The following is a 25,642-nucleotide window of genomic DNA, read 5'->3' as shown; positions in this document are numbered from 1 at the left end:
GTGAAAGAAAACTCTATACCAGCTCGTAAGTCCTTTAAAAGCCCAGCATCTATTTTGGTCAGAAGAGCTCTTCTTGCCGGAATAGAACTTATTTTTGTGACTTGCAATAGAGGGTGACTTGCATATCCCCCTCTATTTTAAACTCAACTCTCAAAACATTTTGAGAAAAAAAAACAAACGCATTTTAAAGCATTGCTCACGTTGGGTGATACAACTGCTGGCAAGGGAGCTGATGGGGCCAGGGACCCCACATCCCCTACCACACCACACCACTGCCCTCAGTGCCACGTCTCCACGTTTCTGAGCACCTCCAAGAATGGTGACCCCGCTGCTCCCTGGGCAGCTGTGCCAACGCCTGGCTGCTCTTTGGAGGAAAAATATTTCCTAGTATCCAACCCGATTCAGCACTTCTGGAATAAAGCCCTGTTCTTCCCTGTAGCACTTGAGGAGGAAAGGTTTGCCCAGAAGCCATGGGGCTCAGGCCATGCACTCACCCAGGCCGAGGCACGAAACACGTAGTCCAGACTTGCCAAGGTTCCTAGGAAAAAAGAAATAAAACAGCGTTAGACCCATGAAGGACACTGGTTGGGTAAAGCAACTGGAGAATGCTGCTTTTCGTAGAATGGTTGGAGTTGGAAGGGACCTCTAAACGCCCTCAGTCCCATCCCTGCAGTACAGGGGCACCCACAGCTCCATCAGGTGCTCTCAGCCCATCCCCTGACTGTGGCTGCTGGTCTGGATGCCCACCTCTCTGGGCAACCTGAGCCACTGCCTCAGCACCCTTATTGCAGAGCTTTTTCTTTATATCCAGTCTCAATCTGCCCCTTTTGGTTTGAAGCCGTGTGTAGGAAGGCTGATAGCAGCACTCACACCCCCAGCGCTGCTCCCTGTGTCAGAGCTCTCACCCAGCACAGCCGCAGGTTCCACCCCTACCTAACATAAAGCTGTAACACAGAAACCCTCTAATTACAGCCTCCTGCTTTAGCCTTCACATCACAGCCAGATCTGTGCAACTTCTTTGCCAGCCCAAGGTGTAACACGGGGCCGCCTCTGTAGTTCCACTGCAGAGCTCTGCAAACAATTACTGCACTTTGTTTCTGCTCTCCATGAATTATTTAGAGCCCAAAGAAAGGACAGGACAACCCTCCCACTCTCCCAAAAGCTGACTCAGTTGTGATCCCGCACCATTTGGGCGCTTTCACCTCCCCATGGCCCCCAGCTGACACGGGCCAAACCTGCTGCAGGGCACAGCTCCAAATTGGGGGCTGGCATTTAGACACTGGAGCAGCACCACCTGCCCCAGGCTCACAGCAGGCTTGAAGCTGGCACCGACCCCATTCCTTTTGCCCTTTTGCATGAGAACACCACTGGATCCCCATATAACAAATGGATGCAGACAGCACCAGCAGTGCCAACCTACACACAACAGCTGCCCATGCCCCCAGCAGGGCAGCACTGCCTCTGGCAGCTTACGGCAGCAGGGCTGTGGGTCACATCACCCCAACAGAGGTGGTGTTTCCAGTATGCATCTGTCATTGGAAACTGCTTTCTGCTGGTTGAGCTGCAGGTGGCTCCTCACAGAGCCCTCTCTGCTAATGGATCTGGGCAGTAACATCGTGTTTGGCTTCCCAAACGCTGTCCTTGCCATGTGCTTTGTGTGCACGTGGCCGGGGTGCTGGAAAAATTTATGTCTATTGGAAAGAGCCGATGCTGAAATTGCCAAATCCTTTTAGTGCAAATGGAACCCAGTGGCTGCTCAGCTTGCGAGAGGGCATCCAGCACACGGTGCACAAAGGAGGAATCTAGCTCTAATTGAATTCGCTTTATGTAGAAGCAGAGAAGGTCGCTCTGTGCATTCTCCATAAGGTTTGGCACCAAAAGAGTGAGGCACGCAGAGCTCAATGGGGCCAGCAGCCCACAGATGCCCCAGTGCCTCACAACCCCTCTTGTGGGCACGGCCCCTCCATTCATGTGCTCCAATTAGCAGGAAGGTTGCACACAGAGAGAGCAGAATCAACACCTGCCTGGGGCACCTCGCCTCCAGCACAGCCCTCACACTGCTCAGAAGCAGGTGGCCATTGATTTGGGGACCATTCCTGGGGCAGATAGATGCTTTGAGCAAACAAAAGCCTTCCAGAGCTGGCTGCTCTCAGCCCCTTAAAAGAAGCCATGTGTATACATGCACAAAATAAAGCAGAAAAAAATACATGTACATACCAACTTGCATCTTCCAAGTGTGCGCATATGTGCGGATACATTGGATGCAGATACATTATCTGCACGTGTTCATTTATGCACACACATACATGCACATATACCTGGAAACTGCAAAATCACCAAGTGAAATCAATGGTTTGTTTCCAAGTAACTGGAGGGTGGAAGCTGCAGCAGCGCCAGGCAGTGCCCAGCCCCATGGCTCCCAGCAGAACCCCCAGCACCGAGCATTGCTCTGTACAGAGCAGCAGAGCATCCCCAGCCAGCAGGAACTGCCCAAACTGCTCACATCACAGTGCTGTGCCCTGGGACATGGATAAGAAAAGCTCTTCCCTGCACATAGGACAGGGACTGAGTGCACAGCGTGGCACAGGTATGGCAATCCCATAACTGCTGCCCCGCAGTGTGAACGCGTGGCCTTGTGGCACTGTGAGAGCTGCTAGGCTTGCACTGATGCTGCTGAATCGCTCCTGTAGGGCATTGCACTTTGGGAGCCCACGCTGCAGGGGGAGATGCCATGAAACAGAGCACCTGCAGGGTCCGTGTGCCGAGCCCCAGCAGCTCAGGTCCATCCTTCGCTCATATGCTCACCTCTCCTTGCTGCTCCCACCTCTGCCATCCTGTCTCTGCACTGCGTGGGATCAGAGCACCATCATCAGGAGCTGAGATGCATTCCACACCACATCCCCGGTTACAAAAAACAAAGCCTAAAGCCAAGCAGCTTCAGTTTCAGAAAAAGCAAACAGAAACCTCTCCAAGAAGCCCACATGCCTGAACAGCACCTGCCCTGAGCCAGTCCCATGCCAGAGCTGAAGATGTTGGGGACCAGCATAAGGAGAGGGTGGGAAACAGCAGTCAGCTTGGACCCCGAGTGCCACAGCCCCAGGAGCAGAGGGACATCCATCACTGCACCTCAGTCCATGAGAGAGGACATTCCAGGCTGAAGTGTTTCTTCACCTTTTTCCCTCCTAAACTTCGCAAGATTTTTATCTGGGCAGAGTTGGAAAGATGCAATCTTGCAAGATATGGTCAGGTTTATGGAGCTTGCAGGAAAAAAAGCAAGGGTATTTTGTCACCATGTGGTCAGCAGGATTCTGCATCAGTGAGCACCTGGCACCTTGGAAAGTCTCTGCAGCCCTTTAAACACACGAAATTGTGCTCATCAAAGAGAATTTGGTTCCGGACCTGGCTGCGATGCTGAATAAGCAGAGCCTTTTATTTCCACAGAACTGGGGGAAAAAGTGTTTTGCTTGTTGGGCATTTTGCTGGGAGCAAATCTATGAGCAGAGCCATACAAATATTGGGTGGAAAGGTGCAACAGAGCTGAAGAACGTGCAGGAGGATTTTATGGTGTGGCTGCAGCCACAGTGGTATGTCCACAAGAAGGGCAACAACGGTGGCTTCCAAGCACAGGGATGGTGGGTTCAGTGATGGAAGTGGAAAAGAGGGGGAACAATGCATTGCACAGGAAATGCAGAACAGAGGATAACCAGAAGCATCTGAGAAAGACTGACTGTAAAAATTCAAGGAGAGGGGGAAAAAAAAAAAAGCTTATTTTCAGGAATCTCAGAACAAAGGCTGAAACCCATCCCCAGGGGATGCTTCTTTGTGATGTGGCACCGTAGGAAGATCAGATTATGTCTGAAATAAAAGTTAATTTTAGTTAAAAAGACAAAAAGGCTTAAAACCAAGATGAATATTTGGCAACGAGAAGTGAGACTAATCACAGTGCTTAGCAGCTCCCTGAGGCCATTTAACTTCTTCTCTGGAAGAGATCTGATGAGAACAACGTCCAGTGGCACCTCAGGCTGCCTGCAGCCCACAGGGACCCTGTGCACAGGAGGAGGGCATCCATGTGGGTTGTAAAGCTTTCCTCCAGTTCTGGGTTTGCTTTTTCACTCTTCCTTTACAACTTTCTCCTAATGAAGGTGCCTCTGTCAGCACCCACAGCCACTGCATCGGCCCAGGGCTGTCACCATCCATCCTGCAGCACAGGTGCACACACAGCAGCAGCAGTGCAAGGGGGAGCAAATAGCATGCAGTGCCTTAGGAAACCCAGAGCAAACCTCACGGCAGGGAAAAAAGAAAAGGGAGAAAGGAGCAGAAGGCTGCTGTGGGCAGCGATGGGTGCTGCAGCTCAGTGCTCTCCCTGCTCCCAGGGGCTGGGTTTGCCCCGGTGGCTCTCAGCATCCTTCCACAGCACTTAGCCTGAGTGCTTTATCTTCTCATTTCCACTCCATTACTCCTTCAAGAAGGTCCCCTCTCTGCAGTAGCTGCATGCAAGCTCCTTCCCCATCTCTGCTATAGACAGCTTGTTAAGTAACACCATATCATTTCTCGCTCAAAAAACGTCCTTCCCTGTGATGCCCTGTCCCAATTAACTCAGGGGTGCACAGGGCAGCCAATTATAAACCCTGCTCATTGAAGCTCCCCTCACCCAAGCTCACAAAAACCCTTTCAGGTGAAACCAGCCAGGTGTGAGGAGTGCTCAGCACGGCACAGCAACAAACCCACTCTGCACAGACCCCAGGCACAGCCCCTCTTTGTGCCCAAGGTCAGCCGATGCCTCCCCTGAGTGTCTCACGGTCGCTTTGAGTTTCATTATTTCCTCTAAAGAGTAAATGCTGACAGTGCACTCAGGGCTGAGCAGGACCAAAAGGAATACGCAATTTATTTCTGCTTTATGGTTGGGGTGAGGGCCACAGTGGGACCTAGAGTGCTCGGCCACATCCCAGGGACACTCAGAGCTGACAGCATCCTTAATTAAAGGGAAAGGGGAGAAAGCATACCCAAGAAGCAGCCCATGCCATATGGCAAGAGTGGTGCTTGTCTCCTGTGGCACAGGGCAGAAAGCAATTGTAATTAACTGCTTTTAATTAACTCTAGTGCAGGGGAATGCGTAGGAGAGCCCAATGATAGCTGCAGTGCTGGAGGCAGCAGTACTGCAGGGAGCATCCCTGCGCCAAGCATCACCACAACCTGCATCACTGCAATCCCAAGCCCTAAGCTCCCCAAGTCCCAGGCCCTCCTAGCCTCTCTGCCCCCCCATAGGAGGAAGCACTCACCCCAGCACCCTGCTGCAGACCTGACCTGCTGTTCTTCACGCCCCTGGTCCTGCCACAGCCCCCACACACCTCTCAGGCAGTACCTGATGCACACCCTGTGATTCCATATGGGGAGCATGGTCACACAGCCAAAACCTACAGCCCTCCTGGTAGTGATTTATGGCCTGTGCCTCCTCTGCTGCTTAATCAGCTAATTAGCTGACAGCTGCTGCCTGCTACAATGATAGGACGAAGCAATCAGGAACAAACACACCTGGTTATTCAGAAACATCTCAGTGCAGCCCCACAAACACCCCCTGCCATCCCAGCTGCTGCATGGTGCATCTTCAGAAGCTGCCCCCATTGCAGGTGTCCCAAACCAACCCGTGCAGGAGAGGCAGAAAAAGAGTCAGACTTTGAGTCACTAAGCAAGGGATGAGCTGCTCAGAGCCTGCAGCTTTGCTTGTCTCTGCTTGGCTGAGAGAACCTTGTTTAAGGCTTTGTGACCTCCAACAGTGCCATGGAAGCAGCAAGATGAAGGCATCCAACTTGTCTGTCTGCCCACCCATCTATCTACCTATCCACCCCTCCATATATCCAGCTATCCATCCATCTGTTCATCCACTGGTCCACCCATAGAATCACAGAATCATTAAGGTTGGACAAGACTACTAAGACCACCAAGTCCAATTGTCAGCCCATTGCCACCAATCCCTCTGAGCCACGTCCCATCTATCCATCCATCTCCCCATCCATCTCTCTATTCACCCATCCATTTCACTACCTATCTATCAGAAATGAGACAAACATGTTGTTTTTTAAGAAAGAAGTTTTAAATAAAATCTATGCAGTACCACACACACTGACTAAAGCATTTCAGACTCCACACCCACAGAAGAATAATCAGGCTCAGAAGAGCTCCAATAACGCTGTTCCTCCCTTTCCACCCCCAGTTTCCTTACTCTGTGTTGATGCCACTGCCCACAGCAGCTGGCCTTTACCAGTAACACCAGACCAAGGGGATGCATCCCACATGAGTTCTCATTCCCTGTGGCAGCTGGCCACAAGGACAAGGACTCCACATCCCCAGGGCTACTCTGGGCTCCTTTGGTACCCTAGCAGCCCACATCCCACCCTATAAGCAAAACTGGGAAAGAAGGAGTAGGCTTTCTTGTGGATCATCTGCAGGCAGTTTGGTTTATTGTTACCAAAATGCACAAAAATGTCACCATTCCTGAGGCTTGCAGGGGGAAAACAACGTTGCTTGGAAACATCCCCATTATTGCTTTGGAACAGCTTCTTTTTGAACAGAAAATGAATAAAATATGCAATTTGCTCCCTGCAAACAGGCTGCTTCACATAGCAGTGAGGCCCAGCAAAGCTCCTGGGCTGAGCTCCTGCAGGAGCCTGGCAGCAGGGCAGTGACCCACAACTTTCCCTCTGAGTGCAAGCAGGCGGGAGGGAGAAAGGTGGGTGCAGAACTCCCTGCTGCTGGCACTGCTCAGCCACCGCCCCCAGAGGCCCAGCACCCAGCAGACTTTGCTGTGCTGCTCTTGCTGTTCTGAGCTGGTGACAGACTGCACACTTTGCACTGCTGGAGCATGACAGTACACTGATGGGTTTGCATGTAAAGTTTGCAGTACAAGTGCTGGCCCAGATCATGCTGGCCGGCTGCTCGCAGCGTTCAGGGTGAAGCTGTGGCTCTGGGGCCCAGTGCAGTGCTGGAGCACGGAGCTGCTCCTCAAAGCACTCCTGAGCAGCACAGCCCCATTGCTCACAGCTCTCGCAGTAGTTGGCAGTGCAGGGCTGCAGGTGTTGGGGTGCAGCTGTGCCCTGTCCCCTGCTCTCTTCACACTTCCCAAACCATCCCCACCACACACGCAACCACAGGCATGGAGGCAGCTGTCTGAGCTGAAATTCCCTGCAGTTTTCTTGGCTGCATCCTTCAGAAAGTCGCCGATGACGCATTGAAATGCAGATCAGCGGAAGTGCATGGGCTGCAGCCAAGTGCAGGGTTTGCAGTGAGCGCCGCTGCTGTCCCACATGCACCGAAGTTCCCCGTGCTCAGCACTCAGCAGGGAGTGCAGTGCTGGCACCCAGCTTTGTTCCCTGCAGCGTGGGAAGCACTGCATGCACAGAGGTGGAGGCTCAGCTCTCCGAAAGCCCGCGGAGCTCTGCAGGGCCCCACAGTGAGCACTGCACAGGGCCATGCATCCTCTGAGCACTGAGCACTGCCCTGTCCCACTCTTGGTGAATGCCTCACAGCTCTATGCTGTAGCAATAGTCTGAAATAAAAGATATTCTATTCGAAATTCCAACTGGACTCTGCAGAAGTGGCCATGCTAGAACAATTCTTTTTAAATGCCTTAAACTGCGCACTTCACTGGCAATTAATTTAGCAGTGTATCTACATCACATCCTTTCTTTCACTCATTTAGGCATTAGATTAATGTTGTCATGCAGTGTTTAAATGGAAAAAAACCCAACACAGGAGCAGCCCGGCAGTGGATGTGGCATCCATCCATGCCGGCAGCCCAGATGCTTGCAGCCTGCTGCCCGGCAGCTCCCTGCCACCCACAGCCACACCGCATGGCACTGCCATCACACTGCATCTCACAGTTCCAGAGCTCATCGCCTCCCAGTGCCGCCCAGTGCCACTGTCCCATGGCACCAGTGCCAGCACCCCATGCCAGCACTCCTCTCACCCACAGTCACGTCCCATCCAACTGTGACAGTGGCAGACCCTGCACACAGCTCTGAGGCACAGCTGCCACCCACAGGCTCTGCTTCAAAGCTTCACCTCAAGCCCCTCTGTGCAGATGGAACCTGGAGGAGGAGAGGCGGCTCCTTTGGATCCATTAAATCTGCAGTCCTGAGGGCAAATGCATTGTGAATGTAAGGGCAAACCCTTCCTGCTCACTGGAGCGGTCTTACAGCAATAAAGTGAAGCTCAGGCTATGAGCCATAAAAAAAATCCCGGAGAGCTATTGAAATAATACGTAACCTTGTGGCAGAATAATTGGGCTATTGCCTGACAGTGCTTAAAGCTACCCATAACTGCAGCAAAAGCTATGAATTCCTGAACACACGAGGCAGCCATCTGCCTGACGTCCATAGCAGCAGGCAGGGACAGGGAGGACCTGAGCCCCAGGATACCACAAGCAGATCCTCGCTCACCACAGGGCACGGCAGCGGGGAGCTCACCCAACTCATGCACAGTGCACTTCCACTGCCTGGCATCTGCCCACAAAGCTTTGCCAATGCAGCGCTGGCATTCCTCACGCAATGCGTCTGTATGGGAAATCCATGCCTTGCTGACAGCGCTGCAAGGTTTCTTGTGGCCCACGGTGCGTGCAGGAGGAGTGGAGGAGGAAGCTTGAGGCTGTGGCATGAGGGGAGGGTGCAGCACTGTGCAGAGGGAACAATGGGACCACAATGGGGGTTTGTCCTCATTGCATGCACCAATTGTGTTTGCCACCAGAGGCTGATATGGGTGGGGAAGCAGGATGTTCTGGCACCCCATTTGTCACGGCTTCCCTGGCAGAGCATGGGACGTCTGGTGCATGGCTCTGCCCCGTGGCACAGAGCTGTGGGGGGCAGGGAGGTGGCAGCCCCACACCCATGGCAGCACCCACCTGTGCCTGTGCTTTGCTCCCAGTACAGCAGATTGCAGCCCTGCAGCCGCAACGCCCTCCAGGCAAAGAGGAAGAATGCTGCACCTCCAGACAGGACCCAACGCACCCAGCCAGACACCCCCCCCTCTTGCCCCATGGTGATGCAGCTGCCACAAGTAGTGACATGGGGAAGCCCCATCTGATGGTTCCATGGCACGGCTGCACGTGGGCTCATGGCACGTGGCAGCTTGCTTCCTGCAGCCGTGCACTGCTTGCTTTGTGCTGCTTTGATGCCTGGGTGATGCCACAATTAGACGTGAAGGAAACGAAGTGAGATGGAACAAATGAAACGTGAGCATGGAAATATCTGGATCCTAATATTTGCAGACATTCCTAAAAGAATGCCTTTATTCCAGTGAGCTTTGTATTTTATGTTCCAGTCTCATCTGGAGCAAAGCCAGAAATGAGCCATGCCACAAAAAGCCCCAGTGCCAGCTCTGCTCCCCACAGCCCCAACACTCTCCATCACCATCTCCCTGTACACAAACAGCAAGACACGGACCACTCTCAAAAACAGCCTGCCATCTGTGGCACCAGGCTCCCTGCAATGCTGTGCCCCATGGCAGTGCTCCATGGCAATGCCATAATGCCATACCCCGACGCAGTGCCCCATGGTGATGCTGTGCCCCATGGCAATGTCCTATGGCAATGACACAGATCCTCTCCAAGCACAGCATCCGCATGTTCCGTGCAGGTACTCAGCAGTGCTGGAGTGCTGTATTTTTAGCATAAAACAAAAGGCATCCTAAGCAGCACGTCACTTCAGGCAGCACACATTGTAAAGCTTGTCAGCAGTGACATAATGCAAGCAGAAAATGAACTGGGAAGGACTTCAGCCTGAAATACAAGGGAGCTGAGGACTTTACAGCATTACTACTGCAGCTGTTGGGGAAAGCCTTGGGCTTCTCCAGGCACGGAATTTCCCTTGGATTGAGGAACCAGAGATGAACACGAAACACCAGCTCTGTCACTGCTGGAAAGCCTCTTCCCTAACTAAAGGTTACCTCGATCCAGCAGCAGCACCAGGGCAGAGCCGGGAGCTTTGTGCAGCTCTTCCTCCCATTTCCCCCATGCTGCTTCTCTTGCGGGAGAAATCTCCCCTAGGTATGGAGAGATTTGGGAGCAGAACCAGGGATTAGTCACAAGGATAAAGCCTCAGCCCCATCACAGCTGCGATGCTATTCCTGCTGCAGTCCCCAGGCTGCCCGCAGCCGGGAGCCGGTGGAGCTGTGCCAGCTGCCAGCTGGAGGCAGAGCTCAGCCCTCACTGGAGAAACCTTCCCCAGAACTAAGCCCGGGATGAGTTATAGAGCCCCAGTACTGCACGGCAGCAGAAAGCACAGCCACCTCATGCGTTGGTCATTGTGGAAACCCCAGGAAATCAGCAGGAATAACTGCTGACAATCAGCACATGGTCCACGATACTAACGAGCAGAAGCTGTGACTTGGTGATGGGTTACATCTGTAGTGCTCCGTGCTTGTGCACACAGCAGTGCAGGGCAGCAGGCACGGCCCTGGGAAGTCACTGGGGCCAAACCCACAATGCACAGCAAACAGCAGTGAGCATCCCACCCGCCCTTGTCTGTGCACCCTGCTCTGTCTGTGCCACTCGCTGTGCTGCTATTGCCTCTTTGTAACAGCAGTGCTGCGTGGAGTGAGCCCCGTGCTGCACACACCTGGTGCCTAGCAGCAGCCCAGCACAGGGCACAGTGCCTGCCCCACGGCTGGAGCTGCACAGCCTGTGCCCCACGGGAGCTCCTCAGTTGGGATCTGTCCCCCAGCAGCTGATGAGGGGACATCCCAACCAAAAATAGCAATGTGACAAAGCTAGGAGAGCCCTCTTTTTTCAACCGAAGGTGTGGCAGAGAAGCCCATCAGCTGGAGCATCTCAGAACAAAGGAGCAGCCTTGTACTGGTTTTCCAGACTATGAGCAATCTGTGCAAAACATTCTATAGGAATGCTCGTGATTTCCTTCTGCGTCAGCCCTGCCCCGGCTGAAGTCTGATGGAGCTGCACCGAGGGCAGCTGCTCCCCTTTGCCCCGTGCACGCCGCAAATGAACTTTTCCTGTCCAGCCTCTAACGTGCTTTGCTAATTGATTCTGCTCATTAACATCAGCGTAAGTTATGTCAAGCACTTCATGGGAACCATCTTAACAGTGGTGCCATAAATTCACAAGTATCCCTTACAGCCTAAACGGTGTTCTTTGTGCAAAATCACAGGCACGCACGCTGGCAGAAGCCTTAGCACTTTGGTTATGCAGAGGTTTAAAGATCCCCTAAATCTCAGCAGCTCTCTCTTCTGACACCGGAGGCATCCGGAGAGGAAATCCTATAGAGCTGCAAAGCAAAGAACCATCACACACCGCAACCGAGCAACGGGCGCCGCGACCGTACCTATATTTCATGCCAGTTTGTTTGGCGGTGGATTCCTTGAGCGAGATGTGATGCTGGGGGGTGAAGGTCCCCAAGCTGCGGGCGATAATCGCCACGGTCCGGAATTTGGCCCTGGCTGCGTTCACCACGTTGGGCGCGGCGGCGTTCTGCTTGCTGATGAGCCGCTCTTCCCCATTGCGACTCTTCAGGTTGTGCTCCGTGCAGGCGATGGACACCTGCATCTCGCCCCGCGCCCCGGGGGGGCCGGTGCCTGGGACACGTCGCCGGGAAGAAGCCCCCAACCCAAGCTCGGCTCGCGGTCACACCTCCCCCGGCGACGGCCGCGGTGGGTCGGGGAGCGGCATCCGCCTTTAGTCGGGCGCTCGGGGGAACATGGAGCTGCCCCCGGTGCTCGCAGGCTTCGCCGCCGCCGCGTTACATCGGTGCGGGAGCGCCCCGAGCCCAGCCGGGCGCCCGGAGCCCCTCCAGAGCCGCTGCACCCCCGGGAGAGGAGCTGCCTTTTGTACGGACACAAAGGCGCCGGTGGAAGAAGCAAAGGGGAGAGCAGCGCTCGGAGCGGCTTGACGTTGAAAATGGGCTAATCATGGGGAAAAAAAGGAAGAAAAAAAAAAAAAAGAAGAGGGGGAGGGCGAGAACAAGCGCTGTGTTCTGGAGTGCCGCTGGGTTAACTCCTTCCTGCCCCACGCTCCCCGCACGGCCGCAGCGAACATCCTCCGCTTCAGCTTCGGCAGGGGGCTGGGGGCGGACCTGTGGGTGTGGGGAGTGGAGGATGGGGTGCAGGGGTGGCTTTGGGGAGAGCGTCTAAAAGCTGGGCTAACTGAGCTCATAGCCTGGGAGTCACCATCTCAGACACAACGTTTGGCGTCAGGTTACTGCAAGATCATCAATAAATGAATGCTACCCATCTCAAATTAACATTGCTATGCATCCAATGGGTGTGGAACTGAGGGTCACTGACACAGCTGCCCGCACTATGCTGTGCAGAGGGACCCCAAGGAGAGAATCATACAATCACAGACTCGTTAAGATTGGAAAAGACCTCCAAGATCATTGAATGCCTTAGGCTGGAAGGAAGCTTAAAGATCATCAAATGCCAACCCCTGGCTGTGGGAAGGGCTGCCTAGCACTAGGTCAGGCTGCCCAGGGCTAGGGTTAGGATCCCCAAGCTCGACCACCCCACCATCACCACTGCCAGCATCCCTCAGATCCACATCTCCATTGTTCTGAACCCCTCCAGGGAAGTTGAGCTCACTACTCCCTGGGCAGCTGTGGCAGTGCCTGACTGCTCTTCCACAGAATAAATTTCACTTAATATCCAACATGAATCTCTCCTGGCATGGCATGAGGCCATCAGCCCTCCTCCTGTCACTGTTACCTGGGAGCAGAGGCTGACCGCCCTCACCACAACCTCCTCTCAGGGAGTTGGAAAGCCATAATGCGTTCCCTCCACCTCCTCTTCCCCATGCTGAGCCGTCCCATTCCCTCAGCCACTCTCTCTAGTGCATGTGCTCCAGGCCCCTCCCAGCTCAGTGTCTTTCTTGCAGTGACACAGGCTGCAGTGCCATTGGCATTCTTGGCCACCTAGGCACACTGCTGGCTCATGTCAACCAGCATCCCCAGATCCTTTTCCACAGCACAGTTTTCCAGCCACTCAGCCCCAAAAGCAACAACTCCTGGTGAGACTGTTCTTGCACTTAAAATGTGGGATACCTCTTTTGGTGTAAAGTCACCAGCTTTAGTTTTAAAAAACCTCAAAGCAGTGCCCTCTTCCCCCTGTAGCTCCACACAGACATGAAGTGTTGCACGTTAACCAAGAAAATGGAAATGTTATGCTGTTATGCTTTTAATCGTTATGCAAACACACTGAGCAGCCTAACACAGCTTTTAAAGCACAACCCAAATGTATTTTGGGCCTGAGGTGGGCTCTCAGGATGGCTGCTGTAAGAGCTCAGCTGGCTGCTGGCTGCAGGAACCCAGAGCTGTGCAGACCCAATCCAGGTCACCGATAACAATGCCACCTCAGCTGCTTTAAGCGCTTTAGCCGAAACCCTTCACTGCCAGGAGAAGGCAGTGACATGGAGGAGACCGGCCCCACCAATGGCACATGAGCCCCTCGGCAAAGTTTCTCTGCTCATAGCCTCTTCAACAAGACAGGAAGTTATTCCCAGTTTAGCTATATTTTATTGAAGTTGTGCCTGCGTATCTATCATATGGGAGGGGAGAACAACTCCTCGCTCGTTATCACCCTGCGCTGCAGGCACCGAGCTTCCATTTCACAGCCCGGGTGATCAGTGTGCCACAGCTCAGTGCTGCACAGCTGCATAGCTCTGTGTGACATTACAGGGGAAATCGGAGCTGCTTTTCTGCTCGCTCCCAAGCAGCCTTTTTTTTTCCCCCTCTGCTTTCCCCCGGTTCCCCCAGCTCTGCTTGGATAGCTCCTGCACTGCGCACAGCGCCTGGGCAGCTCCAGAGCAGCTTTGGAGAACTGCTCGGCCGCAGCAATGCTCTGCATAGAGGCAGAGCCAGCATCCAGCCTTCCTACTCGGCACAGAGCAGCCCTTAAGCTCCTCACGCTGCTCTGCTCTGTGACCATCGCCGCTGCTACATTTGCAGCTTTCCTTCTGCTGCTGGCAGGGAAAAGGCATCCGGTGAGCTCGGCTGCCCAGCGCCACAGGGCTTCTGCAGCATGCAGGCTGCAGATCAGGCAGCACCACTGAGAAGAAAGCAGCAAACAACAGAGAGGAGGAACCTGGCAGGGATTAACCTCAGAAAGCTCTGCAGGACAGACGTTCCCCCACCACTGCCATATAGGCACAGTCCTGTCCCAAGGCACAGCTGCGGGAGCTGCAGAGCCCACCCAACCTGTGCCCCATCCCGGTGCCAGCTGGGGCTCACTGCAGACCCCGCTGCCTCCGTGGAGCCATCCCCACACACCACTCAAACCTCAGCATCGGGGCTGCAGCAGGTAATGTGCCCTGAGCCCAGCAGGACACCCGTGGTGAATCCTCACCGCACATCCCAACATAAATTGTGCCTCAGAAGCTTTGGCTATGAACGCAGTGTGTGCAGTTCTGCTCTATCTCAGTGCAGAAAACAACCAGGCTTCCTGCTGGGCTGCCTGCTGATGGAGAAGCTCCATTACACCTCCCTTCATCACTCCTGTGCAAGCATGGCGAGGTAGCAGGACAGCAGTGGGAATTGGGCTGACCCTGCAGGGATGTACCACAGCAAAGGCAACACCAAGGAGGGGAGATGACAAATGTTGTGTCACAGGGAATAGCCCAAGCTTGAGTTATCATTCCCCTGCGGCGGGAACAAGCAATAAACATATCAAAACTATCATGAAAATAGAGTATTTGGGGTTATTCTAATCAGATCAGAGCAGGATGCTAGCAGGATGCCCAGCTGTGTAAGTTCACCCTATAGAACAGACTTTAAGTATCACGGAAGGGGAACAGCTGCCCGTTCTCAACCCTCTCCCAGCCTGGGCCCAGCCCAATGCTGACTGCAGCACCACTCCATCCAAGGGCAGGTCAGGGTTTCCCCCATTATGAGCCCAGAGGATGCTTGCACCCCTCAATCTCAGTGCTGTTGTAGCGTGCAACAACACAGGCAGGGTGAGGAAGGGAGCACGAGGCCAGCAGCGTGCACCAAGCAGTGTGCACCGAGCAACGTGCACTGAGCCAACACTTCTCTGTTATGCCACACACTGCACCGCGCAGACAACGCAGTCTTCCCAAGGTTCCTTGCATAGTGATTAATACATTTATTCCAAATGCAGCTCAGCCCAAGCTGTGTATTTCCAACTCGTCTCTGCTTATTGAATAGTAAATTTAGGCAATTACGTACATTATTCTGCTATCCATACACGTCAAACACCGCCCGACTGCAGTTTGTAGCAGCTCATTTCTCTAAATAAAGTTCTGTAAAGAAATATGTTCTAAGAGGTGAGGCTTGGATGCTGAAAGCAGCTCCCTGCATGGCAGCGGGTGGGGGGCAGCCCAGAGCACGGTGCCCAGCACCAGCCCACAGGGCATCCCCTGCAGGAGCCGCAGCACTGCTGGAGCTGCACCCTTCACGTTCCACCTGTGGCAATTTTGCTTAAACCAATAACGTATAGTAAGCACTGCTAAAATATGTCCTTCCCAAAGAGAGATTTTTCCCAGCTTTCATGCTTCTCCTGCCATCCCACGAAGCAGGCTGAGGCACTTTGCCCCACAGCCCTTGTGCTGCCTGACAGAGACGGAGCACTGCAACTGAGAGAAAGCACTCCCAAAGTACCGGGGGCATCTGCTGTGGTCAGCGCATGGAACTGGTGCAGCAGCGGGGTGATTGGCACTCCTACCTCCCCCCCCCCTGCCATGAAGGTCCTTTGGGAAGAATATTTCCTTTTTCTTGCAGAGCATCCTACAAAGGTACTTCACATTTTTGGACCCTGAACTGAGGACAGCCCTCGAGGTGCTGCAGTGTCACCCACAAGGAGTGCAGGGCTCCCCTGCAGAGGACAGTGCCTGCACGGCTGCAGCTACCCAGGTCTATCCAGAATGGGGATGGAGCCAAGCGACAATGAAACCAGCACAGAAAATTCAGCAGAGCTTATCAGGAGACAGCAGGCACCAGAGCTGCAGGAGGGAACCAAATCCCCTTTGCAGCCTTTGGCCCAAGCACCAGCACCACAGCACAGGGAGAAACAAGGAATAAAAAGTGCATTTTCACGGGGTGCAGAGCATCCCTGCTCAGCTCCATCACTGCTGCCTTCCCCCAGCATGCGGACCCTGCAGCCATCTGCTGATGCCTGTAGGTTTAGGAGCGATGCTTTTTGTCACGGACATTTTGCTTGGCATCCTATTCCCCATCACATCTTCTCCTCATATCTCCCCGGGACATCACACACCCTGCTCAGGAATCCAGGGCTGATCATTCACTGATAATGATCGGAGGCTCACAGACTGGAATCGATTATGAGGAAACATCCCTGTGTGCAAAGTGGGTCACAGAGCTGCATTCTGGGGGCTGGAAAGGGGCATTTAAAACACACTGGGAGCTCTGCAAACAATCCCACTCTGCCAGCGCCACGGCACAGTGCTGGAGATGCTGCGTGCTCTGAGAGCAGAAGCAGGTGAGCAAATGGCTTTGCTACCGATGATGGGAACAGATGTGCTTGCTGAGGGGAGCTCAGAGGCTTCAGAGTAGATTACTTCACAGGAAACTATGTGTGCACACGTGTGCAAGAGCATGGGTGTGCATTTGGCAACTTGCTGGGAACAGGAGATCCCTGCCCTGCTGTGCTGGGAGGAGGCCCCACACCATGCACACCGTGGGTCCCCTGACCACCGAGCTGCACACAGCTGCTCTTTGCCCACCTCCATCCATTCATGCGGAAAGCTGTACAAAAATAACGTGAACCATAAGCAGCAAGAGGAAAGAGAAATCATTTGGAAAACGGCTGGGCATGGGAATACCTGCCTTGCACTAGAGAGCCATAGTTCAGAAGGAGAAATCACTTAACAGAAAGGACAGCTGGCAGTGAACAAAGGGCACAGCTGGGCACGGGCACAGCCATCGGTCTGCACCAGGATGGGGAAGATGTCAGTGCTGTGAGGTACATCCAGTGAGCACAACATAGCTGTGCTCTGAAGCCAGCAGCAGCCATGCTCCATCTGAGAGCAGTGCTGCTATTGCCTGAGAGCAATGCTGCTGGTGCCAGCAACAAAGCCATGAGATGCACTGCTGCTCTGCCTGTTGTTCTGTAACAGGCTGAACTAAGCTGCGTTTGCTGAAGCAATGAAAGGGAAAGGAACTAATCACCCTATAAACAAACCGGCTTATGAGCATTTAGGCAGCGTTTCTTATTAACAGTTCTTTTGTTTATCACAATTAATTAAGTAGCTCTTCATTAAAAAGTTTTTCTTTTTTCTTTTTTTTTTTTTTTAATCATGCTGTCTTTAGATCAGACCTACAGATACGGGACAAAACTCTGGGAGGTGACTGAGCCATGCTGGGAAAGAGAAGCGTTTACACAACGGGCCTTGGCCCAAAGTGGGACAGAAATCTTTAGAAAATAGGCATCAGAAGACCCACGTAACAACAAGAACCACCACAGCATACGCCAGAGGTTCTACATGGTCCTGCAGAGCATTCCTTCTGCTGGGGCTGGGCTGTGTGAAGTGCAACATATCGTGGCTGCTTCTGTCAGCCGTGAAAAATGCATGGACTCAGGAGAACGGATTTGCTGGAATCCATCATCTTCAGCAGAAATTAACTGTATTGCAGTGCTTTATTCCATCTCGTTAAAGGCTGAAGATGGATGAAGAGCAGCCCATAAGCCAAGCTGCCAAGGTGCACACAGGGTGACAGAGCCGGAGCTGAGAGCAGAACCCCAGGCATGGGGCAGCTCAGGCTGCTCAGGACCCCGTCCAGCCCAGCCCGAGCACCCGCAGGGATTAAAGCCACCCCCATGCACTTTCCATTCCTCAAGGCCGTGCAAACTTCTTGCAGCATTCAAACAGCAGAGAACGGCCACTACAGCATCTCCTGGGTCTCAGCAACCCGCCCGCAGAGGCTCAAGGACGCAGGCAGCCCCTGCCCACAGCTCGGCCAGCCCCAGCACGCGGACTCTGCCCATACCTGTACACCATCCCCGCCTGCGCCTGGACGCTCTCGTGCAGTGACAGCCCGTGGAGGTGGAGGAACCTCTCCAGCTGCCTCCGCTCGCTGGCCCCACTCGCTCTCCCTGCCCCAGCTGTAGGATGGTCTCTGGGGGCCACGCTCGGCTTTTTGCCCCGCAGCGGTGCTTCGCTGGCTTTCTGCAGGGCCGGCTTGTGGGTTGGGATGTCAGCACAGGAAGGCTTGTACAAGTGCATGGCCCCACACCGTGCAGCAGCACTTGCCTTTGTGTTGTTGTAAGGGGAGCACTCCAACTCAAGTGGGCTCCGGCTGGGAGCGCAGTGCTGCCAATAACGGGAGAGCACTCCGAGGGGCGAGGGCTGCCAGTGGGAACGGAGTGCCGACCCTGTTTCCCAGGTCTTATATTTAGAGAATGGGAAATATTTGTTTGGGATTCCACCCAAGGCCAACAAACGTCAAAAAGAATATTCTCACAGGGTTTATTTGAGGCCTTGGCTGGAGAGATGAGTGCTGCAAGCGTCTCCTACATGGCTCCTTCAAACCTGATGGGCTCACCTACCTTGATGTAAAATGTCACAACCCAGGTTAAGTGCTCTGTAACTTCCACTGCTACGTTTCAAAGGCCCAAAAGGATGCTGTGTATAAGCAGATGCAGGGGAACAAGGCAGCCAAAGCCCCACAGAGACAAATAACCCAAGCAGACAGGGGAAATACTGAGCCTGTATTGAGTGCTGCATTATCCTCTGACCCAACACACAGGCTTTAAGGCTGGGATCTGAGTTCCCAGAGCCTGCAGCTGTTTCTCTTAAGTGCATGCAGTACAGAAACATCCTGCATCCCCAGGGGGAAGGGAGAAACAGTGCAAGGCTTGGGGGCACCAGCAGAGCTTCCAGGTCAGAGCAGACCTAGCAATGCCTTGGTCAGGGAAGCTGCTCAGGATGCAGCACAGGATGCAGCACAGGATGCAGGTTTCCTGGGCTCTTACATTTTAAACACTCAGCCCACCTCCTGGCTCTCCTCTCAATCCCAAATACATCTGAAATATCAGTTAAATAATCAAGTGATGGATATATCATGCACTCAGCTAATCCTTAAAGCTTTCAAAGCAGATAAACAAGGGCTGAGCTAAAAAAGAAAACATATTTTAAAAGATTATAATTCAATGTCACAGACAGGAGTTGTGCATGGAAATGTGGGTTACCCGTCCTCCCCTCCCCACACCACAATGCCAGGGCATGTAGGAATCCATCCTTCCACCCCGTCCAAGCTCCTATATCAAACCTGTCAGTTTTACCTCCTGTTGGATCCATCTATAAAGCAAGATGAACCAAAGGCAAAGAAATATTCCCACAAGCCACCCTGCTGTTTTCAGACATCACATTTTCTCTGGTTTAGGGCCGCAGAGGCCAGCACAACTCAGTATCATGAGGAATTCACCTTTCCCAGAAGCTATCCCCATGCCTGTGACCTTATGGTGCCACAGAGCAGCCACCACCACTTGGTCTCAGCTTGCAGAGTTGTTTGGGTTTCCTTTGCAAGCGGTTTGATAGCTTCACGCTGAATTGCTGCTTTCTCCACCTCTCGTGGTTATATACCACTTTCCTTTTGTGTTCCCCTGTTACCCACACCATCTCACACACCTGCTTCCGAGCCCCACTCAGATGCAACCACAGCCACCTGGAAACAGCAGCTACCAGAAAAGTGCCCAAATTATCACAGGTGGGTTTGGACGAGGAACTTGGGAGCTGGGAAAGGAGGCTGTGAAAAGGTCAGCAATTTCAGTTCACCACAATCCAGGGATAACAAGCCCCCAACAGTTGGAAATGTCAGAATCCCGGAGCCAAGACCCTTCTATTCTTATCATAGTTGACACAAGCGTTGCTATGGCTATAGCAGCCGTTATCAGTATCGCCACGGCCGCGGCTATCGCTGCGATGTTGGTGCGGCTATCGCTGCCGTGGGCTCCCATCGCAGCTGCTATCAGCAGCACGGCTGTCGCGCCGCGAGCTGCCCTACCTGTGCGGCATGCCGGTGGTGTAGGCGACGGTGTGCTCGTGTGAGAGCTCACAGCCACGCAGGTACCAGCTCATCTCCAGCTCCCGCAGCAGTGCCAGGCGCCGTGCCCGCTGCTGCGCCGCCAGCTTTGCCCGCGCCTCCTTGGTGCCCTCAGCACTGCCACGCGAGGCTCGCTCCCTGCTGCCCAGGGACAGCACCGACTGCTTCCTCAGCTTCAGCGCTTCCTCCGCGCTCTTGTTGCCCACGGTTCCCGTGCGTGCCGCCAGCATTGCTGCGTCCGACCCTGAGCGCAGTTGCTGCCCTCAAATCATTTAAACTGATTTGCGGCACGCACCGTCCTCCCTCTATAACCCTCTGCCAGCTCAGAGCCGTAATTAGATACGTGGCCGCAGAGCTTAACCCGAAAGGGGAGCTGCGACCTCTGCGTGGAAACATCTGTATGGCGTCCTGCAGGGGCTGAAAGGCACACCGTTGTGCCCATGGGCTGCACGGCACAGTGTGGTCCTCGCCCCAAAGCGGCCTCCAGCTGTGCGGCCGTGGCTGCCCTGCAGAGGAGAGCAAAACTGGGGCTCTCACCAATTGATTTGTTTGTGGAGGGAGTGGTGCTTGAAGAAGATCTGCTCAGGAAGGGATGCTCGAGCTGAACATGCTTTCTTCTGCCTCGAAATAAAGGGTCATGGAACAAACCACACCGGGCATGCAGGAGCACGACCAGCCCTGTGTTTGGGGAAAGAGGGAGGACAAAAGCACTCTAAGGGCACTTAGGATGTTAAATACGTTGCAGTTCTACAGTGCTATCCCACGTCAGTACATTTTATAGCATTTCCCAAAAAGGGAGAAGCTTCCAGCAGCTCCAGGAGCCTCTAAGCCAGCCCCGAGCCACTCAGGCAGTACACACTCCTTGCACAGATGTCTTCCAGGCTTCATACAATTGTTTGAGTTCTTCCACCTGGGAGCTGCCTACCAAAATCCAGCTTTGCTCAGGGGGGTGGGTGCCCCACCCCTGCAGACAGCCATGGTTAGGCCGTGGGGCTCTGAGCACCTGACGGAGCTGTGGGTGTCCCTGTGCATGGCAGGGGGCTGGACTGATGGGCACCAGAAGTCCTTCCAACACAAACCATTCTGTGGTTCTATAATAGATTCTATGAAAAGCAAAACGAAGTTCTGAAATATTTGCATAAACACAGTGAGCTCAACCAGCTTTTTGTGTTTACCACTCACCCAACCACAGCACCATGCAGCTGTTCCCAAACAAAGGCCCTGAGCAGGGATCAGTCAGCACAGAGGTAACCACATTAAAGCACCTGCTCGCTATTTGTTCCTCCCTAACGGAGCATTGTTTGTCTCACAGCAGACCTGTGACAGTGCACATCCCACCACGTGCCACGGGTCGGTAATGCCACCGGAGCTGCCCACTCGCCCTATAAAACATGCAGCAGGATCGCTTGCCTGCAAGCCAAGCCGCTCAGCTGCCATTAAACATTGATGGGCACTGGGAGCTGAGCTGGGTGAGCCCCCCGTGCCAGCATCACGCAGTCACTCTGACACAGGTTAACACTGCTGGTGCTGCGTGCCCAGCGCTGAGCTGCACGGCTGTGAGCCTGGCATGGGCAGCAGTGCAGCAAGGTCCAGGCAGTCATTGGTGAAGCAAGCGGTCCCATGCTGGGGTGCAGGATGGCCAGTAGGAACAAGCAGTGTGCTGCTAGTCTGAAAGCAGAACATTCCCCTAACACTCCTTGTCCACCTGACAGGTGCACAGCAGTAATTTTTAAGAGCTGTGAGGGCTGGAAATGACCTCCAAGACCCCCAACCCATCCTCAGCTCACCCCCCTGCCCACGTCCCTCAGTGCTGCGTCCCTGCAGCTCTGGAGCACCTCCTGGGACAGTGACTGCAGCGTTCCCCGGGCAGCTGTGCCACTGCATCACTGCTCTTTCAGAGAATATTATTTTCCTAACACCCAACCTGCATTTTCCTCTGGCTCAGACACCACTTTACTCATCCCTAGTACTTTTCAGATGTAAATAAGAGAATCATTTCTAACAGACTCCAATAGATGCTTTCTGCTCAGAAGAGCATTAGGTTTCCATGGTGAATTAATGCACTCCACACAGTTTGCATTTAGAAGTGTTTTCCTTTTCGTTTTGCTTTTTGTATCTCTCGAACCATTCTGTGCCAGCCTGGGCTGCTCAGCCCCACCTGCACGTCCCCTCACAAGAGATCTCTTCTGCCCCATTCCAAAACACAGGAATGCAAATTCTGATCTACCAATTCTCTAGCAGTTACAGCAAAATTTGCTTTAAGTTCACCCACTTAAGACTCTCTTAAAATGAATCCCTGCATTTCAGACCCCAAGCTACGTTCACCACCAGCACTGCCCCAAATTGTCCAGCTAGGTGCACATCCCCAGGACCTCCCTGCATACAGGGATATCCTAAGCAGGACACATGGGCAGCACTTACTGCAAGGTCCTGCCTAGAGGTTTTTAGCAGAAAAACTCAAGCCTTGCACAGGCACAGGTTGAGCTGGAAAATATCTGTAAGTGATAGCTAAGCAACATATAGATTTCATCCCATAGGAGCCAAGTAATTTTCAAATGCAGGGTCCAATTAGCAAAAGCCTAAGTGATAGCCTTTAGGCTAACAGCAATCTCTCTTCACCCTGTCCTCTACCTAAGGTAATTAGAACCCCATCAGGGAAAGATTCATCAGGTGCTTAATTGGTTGAGTGCCTCCCCTGTGCAACCAGCAGCAGTTCAGCAGGCCCTGCGCCCAGCCCAGGAGCACAGCATCCCCAGCCCAGGTTGCACCCAGCTCTCTGGAGAACAAGGCAGATGTGTCAGAGAATTCCTGTTTGTGCTGCCCATTGCAGGCCCAGAAAGAGCTGCATGGCCATGTTGGAGTCTTAATACTACACTGGAGGTACATCTTTCAGGTTGGATATTAGAAAATATTCCTTATCTAAGGACAAGCTGGGCACTGGCACAGGCACTGGTGGGGTGACAGTCCCTGGTGGCACTCAAAGATGTGGGCAGCGAGCAGGCGGGGGTGGGGAACTGTTCTTTCCAGCCTCAATGCTTCTGTGGTTAGCACAGGCTGTCACACGTGGGCCAAAGGCAGTGCAATTAGTGCAATTAGAAGCAGCAGAGGCTAATGGGTGCTGTTGTTCATCACCCACCTGGCATGGCTGCACACTGCACACATCCAGCACTGACGCTCCTCTCTCAGCGAGTCCGTCTGCTGCAATTAACCTGATGAGGAAGCAGCTCCCTGCAGTCTTTTATCTTCTCGTGGAATTTTTAGCAGTCAGCCCAGAGCCAAACATCGCACCCGAGCACAAAGAAATGCAGGTGATGTTAATTAATGCCTTTTTCACCTGGCAGTCCTCAAGCGGGATCACTGAGCACCAGGAGCAGCCAGCAATTAAGGAATGCATCACCAGAATGGGGACAGCCCCGAAAGCAAAGGGCCAAGTGACTGAACGGCCTGCATCACATTCAAATTGGCCACAAAACGCAGCTTGGCCCAACGGGCTGCAATGCAGCAGCAGCCGAGGGGTGGCAGCTCCCAGAGCCCCCCAGCAGCAGCAGGCACAGCCCAGCAGTGCTCCCACCAGGACTGTGGGTGCTGGAGCACAGCTCGGCCATCTGGCACAGATACAAGCAGCACACATGCACACTCCTGCAAAGAAGGGCAGCTCTGCACAGCCTCAGACTGCACTGCTCTATTTCCACAATTGCCTTTTTCTTTGTAGAGCAGGAACCTACACACAGCCTCGAATCCCACGCATCTCAGGAATGAGTTACCTCTATCCCAGCACCAACACAAGCAGGAGGCAGCAGCACAGAGCCTCGTGGGGATGCAGAAGGGACAGCCATGGACACCACCTCACCCACACACAGGGCTGCAGCCCAGAAGGGATGGGCCCCGAGCAGCCCTAGGAAACACATCACACCGGTGTTCAAACATAACATTTTTATTTGTGGATAAAAATTAAGGCTCACAGTACTTTATCATTTCACAAGCAGAAAAAATGTTAAAAATTGAGAATGGTGGGGAATGCCCCCAATACAAATTCCTCTAACTGCTGACATGTTTTACTGAAGACTTGAGGTGAACAACTGTACAGGGCAGCTACAGATATTAGATTGTAAACTATGTGCTAAATGTAGGATTTTAAGAAAGTGAACAGAGTATTTACGTTCCTCTCCACTTCTGACTGTCCTATACACACAGAACTGCTGGGATAACACCACTGACCTTCCTAAGAACAACCCACTCCTACAATGCATGGCACAGGTGTCAACAGGGGAAGATAGCGAAAGATCACAAACTTCGTTTCCGTAAGACCTTTCGATTATAGTGCAATAGTTTATGCCTAGACATTTCAATATTCACCTTTCTGGTTTAAAAAACAAAGAGAAACAAGAAAGAAGATTTCTAAAAGAGCACAGGAATTGCTGCCAAGCTCCATTTCACAGACCAACATGATGAGAAGATGTTTAAAGTGGATGCCCAACTTCAGCATACACACAGTGTGCAGGAACACCTTACACCTCCAGTGCAGATGGAAGATGGAAGCACTTCCCAGTCCACAGCACGCAGCAAACACAAGATTCCCATCCTGGTGTGCTGGGGACACATCACGAGGCACCAACACACCAGTCCTGATGCACATCGTGGCCGTTGTCACCCACACCTCACCAGCTGCTTTGTAACCACACTGCAGTTTGTTTCCAGGAGACCAGCTAGAAGTGTCTCACTCAAAACTGGGGAGGTTTGGGATATGAGAAATGCTCAATATTCCCTACTTTTTAGTGATTCCTTCTGTTTTGTCTATTTGCTGTCAAGGTAACTGACAACGTAGCAGTGGCAGCAAGAGCAAGCCTACTAATAACAAGCAACTGCTACAGCATTCAGAGGCTGAAGTACTTCTGCAGCACACCAGGGAGATTTTATTGTCATCTCACCATTTACCTAAGAGATACCAACGCAACAATGAAAACTATCCTCAGGTCTTTCAGACTAAAAATTGAAGTGTACTCTAAGGCTGTCAGTTTATCAGGGAGCTGTTGTTTGAAATATGATACACTAAAAAATTAGGTTTGCTTTCAACAGAACCCACGCTGTAGCAATAGATTCTGCCACAGCAACCACTGATACACAGCCCTGTGATCACCAGCTTGTACAGATCACAGCCCAGTAGCAAAAGAGCATGAGTTAACATGTACAATTATGTCCACATAGCATAAAGCTCACCAAGGTGACGATGAGTGCAGTTACAAGTACTACACCAGCTCAGAAGGAGGCAGCTGAGATGCACAGCAGTTAGGATCTGTTCACCCAAGCCCCATGTGAGGCGCAAGTGCAGGGCAGCTCACGGCCACTGCAGCAGGAGTGGCCTCAGAGTGCAGGGGCTGCTGCACGCCGCCTCCAGAGGAAATGCAGCTGCTCAGGAATACAGGCAGAAATCAGAAGTTTACATATTAGCCACGTCCTGTAAGCTGGAGTTAAACTAAATTTCCATAATGCGTAGGCAGTAAATGCAGAAATAATAGGAACACACAATGTGCAACCAAACAAAACAGAACACTTTCAACCATTATTCCAGTTCATTGATCTGTGTAAGCAGAAATATAAGTAGCTACAGCCATGAACCCCATGCTCCTGAACAG

The 25,642-nt window shown here is 52.9% G+C and overlaps 1 protein-coding gene across 2 annotated transcripts in view; it reads right to left on the bottom strand.

Moving 5' to 3' along the window:
* The window catches only part of KCNAB1 (potassium voltage-gated channel subfamily A regulatory beta subunit 1), a 33,717-nt gene extending 15,527 nt beyond the window's left edge, over positions 1–18,190 (bottom strand). The window contains exons 1-2 of one of the 2 annotated variants that reach the window (XM_042820748.1): positions 17,955–18,190; positions 495–538 (exon numbers count right to left, since the gene is read on the bottom strand). In XM_042820748.1, coding sequence (XP_042676682.1) covers positions 495–538; positions 17,955–18,190 — 280 coding nt within the window. Of the gene's footprint in view, positions 1–494; positions 539–11,327; positions 11,549–17,954 lie in introns of those variants that run through there. The other variant, XM_042820749.1, reaches the window with a different exon arrangement.
* Positions 18,191–25,642: the final 7,452 nt, after the last annotated feature.

Source organism: Centrocercus urophasianus, unplaced genomic scaffold (assembly GCF_019232065.1).
Source record: "Centrocercus urophasianus isolate 14NV4802_14NV808 unplaced genomic scaffold, USGS_Curo_1.0 seq_19, whole genome shotgun sequence".
Lineage (NCBI taxonomy): Eukaryota > Metazoa > Chordata > Aves > Galliformes > Phasianidae > Centrocercus > Centrocercus urophasianus.
The sequence above is the reverse complement of the archived record's forward strand: the minus strand, read 5'-3'. Positions and strand labels throughout refer to the sequence as shown.